This window comes from Mytilus trossulus, chromosome 4, assembly GCF_036588685.1.
Source record: "Mytilus trossulus isolate FHL-02 chromosome 4, PNRI_Mtr1.1.1.hap1, whole genome shotgun sequence".
In the NCBI taxonomy this organism is placed as follows: Eukaryota; Metazoa; Mollusca; class Bivalvia; order Mytilida; family Mytilidae; genus Mytilus; species Mytilus trossulus.
In genome coordinates this window covers 33,261,749-33,269,086 of record NC_086376.1, presented here as the reverse complement: position 1 = coordinate 33,269,086, position 7,338 = coordinate 33,261,749, and the positions used below count along the sequence as shown (strand labels likewise).

The 7,338-nt window shown below is 31.6% G+C and overlaps 1 protein-coding gene across 1 annotated transcript; it reads left to right on the top strand.

The window, feature by feature from the left end:
• The first annotated feature begins 2,420 nt into the window (after positions 1-2,420).
• Positions 2,421-4,340, top strand: LOC134716560 (uncharacterized). The gene has a single exon (XM_063579571.1). The coding sequence runs from the start codon at positions 2,421-2,423 to the stop codon at positions 4,338-4,340; it is 1,920 nt and encodes a 639-aa protein (XP_063435641.1).
• The last annotated feature ends 2,998 nt before the right edge of the window (positions 4,341-7,338 follow it).

The window sequence follows — 7,338 nt, the reverse complement described above, 5'->3', positions numbered from 1 at the left end:
AATGTGTGTTGCCTATATGTACCTCAGTTAAATGGTAAAAACTGTGTTACAACATTATCAAACATAATGGCAATTTTACACTATAATTTGGACTATGAAATCCAATTTAGATTAGGACGTAGTTGTCTCCCCGAATTTATCGTCAATGATTAAAAATATTATTTTAAAAGTATTGGTTAGTTATTTATATTTTAATTTTTATAATTATTAAGAGCATTTATTATTCTGTTATTGGAAGATATAGTCAATTTATTGTATTAACAATGTCGGGTATGTTGTAAAAATAAATATTGTTTTGCACCTTAAAACTATTCAAAATGATTTTAAACTGAACAGAAAGGCAAATCAGGGTTAGTATTCGTCATCACGAATTAGTTGACCAGTATTTGAAAAACTAACTTCATCTGGTGATGAAGCTTCAATGTCAAACTAATGTATACATGTGTAATATGAAGTGCCTGTGTCAAAGTGAGGAATCAGCCCATAACTAAGAATATCTATAATCAAAGATTTATTCAATTTTGGAAATATAAGAAATATAAAACAACGTAGTTATGTCATTTTTTTTTTCTTACGTCTTTTATGATTTTATGGACCAAATATCCCAAACGTTATACGTTTCAGTCTTGTTATTTAGTTCACAATTCTATTTTGGTGTACTGAAATACTGTTGTAAACTAACAGAAGGTCTCCATTGTTATTCTGTTATTTACTTGTACTTTTATATTATTTATGTATGTACTTTTCTTTCCTGAGTGTTTTTTTCGTTTATTTGTACTGTCGTTTTAACTGTAATTTTCTTTATTTAACATTGCCATATAAGCGATGGAATTTGGGAGTCAACCCTCCGTTGTTTATTCAAAATGTCTTGTACAAAGTCAGTTAAATTTGAATATGGCAGTCAATCAGTCATTTTCTATGTATATTCATTATTGTTGGTGTTTTGTAGCAGTTCGGTATATCTGCTGTTTTGTTGTTTTTTCTTTTATAGTTAATGTGTTTCTCTCGGTTTTGGTGTGTGACCCGGATTTATTTTCGCAGAATCGATTGATGACTATCGAATAGAGGTAAACTATTGTTGCCTTTATTTAGCACTTGCCTCTCCGTATCAGATTTTTAATATATGTTAACAATGCTACTGTTTTATTTTATGAAGCTGCTTGCCTTCTCTTCCTCATTCATGCTAACGATTGCTTTCGTGTTTCTTACTCGGTCAGTTTAGACAAACAACTCAGTCTTTGTTCTTGATCAATTTTGGGAAAAAATGGTTTCCATTTATGCTGTTACTACTTCAGAATAAACTCCCATCAAAAGACACATTTACAAAAACAATAATACTTGAAAAAAGAATATAGTGTAAAAAGACAATAATAATGAAAGAAATGTCTTAATATTTTTCTGTGCACGAAATACCTTAAAATTCAAAAAATGTTTTATGTTTCAGTGAAAGGAGAAAGTGAACTTCATTCTTCTACTTTGATATATTATTTAGCGTTCGTATACGAATTAAAAAGTAGGAACTAATGGTACTTCGTATCCTTAATTATATTTTTAAAACAGAAAAAAACCCTAACATACATAAATACTACCTCATTATCCAAATGAAAGTATTCGAGGAAGTATTTTAAAGTCTATTGGTCTGATATTTGATTATAGTTCCTAAAATTCAAATTATATCACAATGAATTAATTAACCACAAAACGATCTAACATGTATTAGAAATTAGATTTGAAATACGAACAAAACATCAATAAAACAATTGATGGGTCAAATTTTATGAAACAAACGTTGAAAAGGTATAACAAAGAGAAAAGGGTTTATATAAAGAATAAAACAAATGATCAATCAATCAATTAATTCAAAACGGGGGAAAATCCATTGAAATGAATAATTGAAATATTTGTTCAACAAAATTGTATTGAAATATCATATAAAAAAGTTCATTTATTTCCCAGCTGTATTGTTTGTCCATGGTAACATCGATTCTGAACATTTGTAGTGATTTTAAACGTGCCTATTTTGTTCGAATTAGAGAAGTTTGTTTAATAAATAATAACAATTTTTAGTAAATATGATTTACAGACAAATTAAGCGGAGGTTTCGTGGAAGTTTAGGAATAAAATAGTAAGCACGATATATGTGAATTTATGGATTTTAAAAAAGGAATAGTTGCAGATGAATAAATTCGGACGATGATTTCGTAGAGAATTCATGTGGACAATTGAAAAACAATCCCTTCTTCAAATAGAACAAATTCGAGTTCATATTTACATACTTTGAAGATCAAATATTTGATATTTAACCATCCTACTTTAAAATGGAAAGAGAATAGTCATTGATTACAGGTGATAGCAACTAAAATGAAAATGACATAAATAAGAAGATGTTTTTCCATTTGTTTTAACTTGTGTATGAAGCCATGTCTGCCAGAGATCGTGTAACGGAGTTGTTATTGAAGAATGTGAAATGTTTTCTCTGTCTAGAACCGTTTGAGGACCCAAGACTGTTAGACTGTTGTCATTCATTTTGCTTGGATTGTCTAGAAGCATATATTGAAACATTTGAGGAGACACACATCGAATGTCCGCTATGTAATAAAAAAACGGAAAGACCAAAAAATGTGAAAGATCTAAAAAAGAATATTTATATTGACTTTGCTGCTGTTAAATTTGGCACTCAATGTTCAATTTGTGGCGAGAGGGAATTTGCAAAATCTCACTGTATTGAATGTGACCAAGATTTCTGTAGAAGTTGTATTAGATCACATGGTGGAATCACCACCACTAGGGAGCACCATCTGGTCGATTTCGATAAGCAACGGAAACCTGGAAGAGTATCAAGGGATCTATTTTGTAAAGTTCACCCTGAGGAGAAAATGGTATATTACTGTGTTGAATGTAATCAACTTATTTGCAAACACTGTAATTTAACAGTTCATAAAAATCATGCCTCTAAACACGCATCGGAAGTAGCATCTAAATTGAGAAACAAACTAAAAAGGAAATCAGAACACGGAGAACATAAGAACTATCTCGTTTGGCTAGCAGAGAGAAGAGAAATGTTCAACAATGAAATAGAAAAGAATAGAAAATGCGAAAAACGCACCGTAAAGAAAGTAACAGAAATGGCAGACCAAGTTATAGCAATAGTCGAGGAAATAAAAAATATACTCCTTAAGAGAACACGTGACATAACAAAGAAACAAACCCAACCATTAAAGCAGAAGATGGAGGTTTTTGAAAAGTACATCCTATCATTCGCTGAGCTCTTACTTCATTCGCGCAATCTTTACGAGAAAGCAGATGATATTGAAATCGTAAATACATGTGATCACCTTACTAGATCTCTCGAGAGTTTAAAACATCAAAAAGATGACGCTCAGTTTAAATTATCTCATATTCATGAATATCCAGTATTCAAACCAGGAAAAGCAACGGCCGATCAACTTCTACCTTTTTTCGGAGATGTTCATGTGGGCGATGGGCTCGACGATGAAACAAACCTAACAATATATGACTTTTATACCGAGAAAAGCACTACCATTTTATCAATGATTCCATTGGAAGATGAGAGGATATGGGTGATAGACGGAGAAGGTGATATGAAACTGTATGACTCTTCTGGTCGAGTCCATAAGCAGGTCAGTGTGGGAATTCAAGCCGACGATATCATTTCTACAGAACAACACATCATCATAAGTGGAAACGCGTCAAAGATGGTTAAAGTGTTTGACAGAGATATAAAAGAAGTTGCTTCTATTAACACAGAGCTTTGCTGTCGTGGTGTGGCTGTTGATCAAAATGATGACTCAATATACGTATGCTTGACGGAGAAAAATGCTTTCTTTGATCATGATTCCACACACGGTAATAAAATTGTTCGTATCATGCCGATAGGAGGCAGGTATGAAATCCCCGATGTTCAAATATATGCTGGTAATCCAACGGTTGAATATCCTGCCAGAGTTGTGATTAAAAACGATGGCTTGGTAGCTGTCTCTGACTGGAAACGAAACTGTTTGACAATTTTGAACAAATTAGGATATGTTGAAAAGCAGTATTTCTTTGCTGGAATTGATAACAAGAAGGATAAAATATGTCCTCGTGGTATTTGCACTGATCAAAATGGATGTTTGTATTTAGCAGATTATTTGAACAGTAGAATTCTAAAAATGCAGGATAACGACAACGAGTTACATGAGGTACTGACAACCAATGATGGCATTTATAAACCTTGGTCGATTGCGATAAGTCGCGATGGTCTTTTGTGGATAGGTAGCAAAGACGGCAAAATAAGTGTTCATTATTTTAAACACCCGGACCATGCTTTCTACGAGTAATAGTCTTCATTTAATTGTCTTATGTGTGTAATTAGCGTGATATTTGTAATAATATAATACAACACCTTTTGATTTATATTTATTGTTTCATAAGTTTGCTTGAATATAGAGCTTATATACGTTTTTGACACCATTTTAGCGCACAGATTTTGTGTGAAATCGTGTCACGTCTCTGTACAACTAACCCAGAGAGTTGAACAATGAAATTAATTTATAAAATCAATATAATACTTTCATTATCATGTAAAAAAATAATATAAAACAATCAATTGAAATATCAAATTATATTAACAACGAATAGGTTAATAATGACACTCTGTGACTCCTGGATTCCAACCTAAAACTATTATAGTATGAAGAAATCTAAAAAAAAATAAAAAAAGTAAATTAATCTACTTAATACGACAGAAATATTCACAATGTTTATTACTGAACAAACTTTGTTTGGTTCTTTTTCTTTTTTTTTTTTTTTTTATTAAAAACGTTATTTTCAGAATAGGAAAAGCGATCAAGATCATGCATTATAGAATATCTGCAAATCCAGGGATGTCCTACAGAACTGCAGTCTTGTTCTTTCATTAAGGCTTCACATATAATGCTAAAAGTTAAGTTTCAAACCAGTTCTACAAATTTCAGTGTTTCTTTTGAAAAAACAAAACGTTATTAATTCCAATTCTTCTGATAATATTTGCTAAAATTTATAGAAGAAAAATGGGAAAGAAGAATCTTAAGGTCAATTACTTTGTAAAATCTACGAAATTGCATGTCTAAGGACTGATTTTGAGATTTTTGCAACACACATGTTTCGTCTTATTTGATAATGTATTGCTTACAATATTACAGTGTTATAGATACTTGCTTTGTTCTGTTGGCGACTGACAACAACTTGTACAAACATAAAACAAAGTGTTTCATTGATTCTGTTCATTGAATTTGATTGAGCTTTAATGTGAATTTTAATGAGTGAAAATTGATTATATGACAATTGTATATTTGATTTCATGAATTGAATACCATTGGCCCTAACCAATTATGTCATGGATATATATTCTCTGAAACTATGGCTAATCAGCAAATATTACCATGCATATATTTAATACAAATAGTCTATTTAGAAGAAAGTCGATATTTGAAAAATATTGCCATACCAAACTAGTTTTTATCTTGAAATACAAAGTGTTTTTTTCATTTGTATATTTTTCTTTATCCACAGCTTATGCATATATTGAAACGCGCGTCTGGCGTATACATAAAATTTAGTCCTGTTATCTATGATGAGTGTATTTACAACCACTGGTTCGATGCCACTGCTGGTGGAGATTTATTTCCCCGAGGGTATCACAAGCCCAGTAGTCAGCACTTTTTTTTCTGACTTGAACTATCATTGATATTGTTATATTCATAAATAAACTGTTTACAAAATTTAGAATTTTTTGAAATAATAAGGCTTTTCTACCTCAGGCATAGATTACCTTAGCTGTTTTTGGCAACACTTTTAGGAATTTGGGATCTCAATGCTTTTCAACTAGGTACTTTTATGGCTTTTTTAAACTGTTTTGGATTTTAGCGTCACTGATGAGTCTTTTGTAGACGAAACGCGCGTCTGGCGTATATATAAAATTGAGTCCTGGTATCTATGATGAGTTTATTTGCACCTCTTTCTCTCATGTTCTAGAATGATAATCAAAAATAATATTAACTTGTAATTATTTATGTTCCTGATAATACAGTTTGCACAAAATCCACTAGTCTAAAATGATAAAACAGCAACCAGATATGAAAACGATTTACAATCATTACAAACAATAGAAATACATTTTTTTGTCATATTTCAATCTTTTTCGCTCAATTTTATGTCAAATAAAGGCAACAGTAGTATACCGCTGTTCGAAGGTCATAAATCGATTGAGAGAAAACGAATCCGGATTACAAACTAAAACCGAGGGAAACACATCAACTATAAGAGGAAAACAACGAAACAACAGAAAAATTTGCAACCCAAAACCAAACGGCAATGTAACACACAGACACGAACTATAAGATAACAACTGCTATACTCCTGACTTGGTATACTAGTAAGACATGTTTTATGGCAATGATCGAAGCGAATGAAGAAGACAGCTAGAATCTCTTATAATAATCATGATATACTAGATATTACATCAAATTTAGTTTTAAGCATTAGATGTATGTTTATACACTAATACCCTCGAAGACCGACGTTTTCGTGTCATTTACCTTTGGACTTCAGAAGACCCTGTAAGTCCAGCCAACAATTAAAAGTGCCTGATGTACACACGACTAGTCGACAAAAGTTATTCATAACTAGGGTAAACTTGTGAGTGAAACGAGATACTAAAATTGAAATTGAAAATGGAGAATGTGTCAAAGATACAACAACATGACCTAAGAGCAGAAAAAAAAAGAGAATGGGTCTTCAATACCGCGGTAAAATACCGCACCCCGCGGACGTACTTCGGCTGGCCCTAAACAAATGATTGAAAATGCATTATAGTGCTTATAGTTTTATTCAAATAACTTATTGACATTTGAACATAAATTACAGTGTTAATTCCCCACTTTGAACGTTGCAAACCAAGTGTGCTATTCTTTTGTAGACGAAACGTGCGTAGGGCGTAAATATAAGATTTTAATCCTGGTATCTATGATGAGTTTATTCATATACATATATACATTGGCAATCTGACGTAACATTCTCAAATCAATGTCCATTTTTTTTACCCTCTAATCGTCGTCCAGTGTGACAGTATGGATGATAAGAACGACATCTGATCGATGAGAGTCTCCTCTCATTGCGTTTCTATAAATTTCATTGAATAATATTTTTTTCAAATTGATCGTTGTTTATATAATATTATCCATATCTTTTTTCTTCTTTTTTTTGTGAAAAAAAAATGAAAATAACACGTTAAAAATTCAAAACATCCGAAGCGCTTTTTTGATTTACCTTCATCAATATATAACTAGTAGTTTACAA

Bases quoted from the DNA above. Each gene is read 5' to 3' on its own strand.
- LOC134716560 (XM_063579571.1), top strand. From the start codon at position 2,421: ATGTCTGCCAGAGATCGTGTAACGGAGTTGTTATTGAAGAATGTGAAA.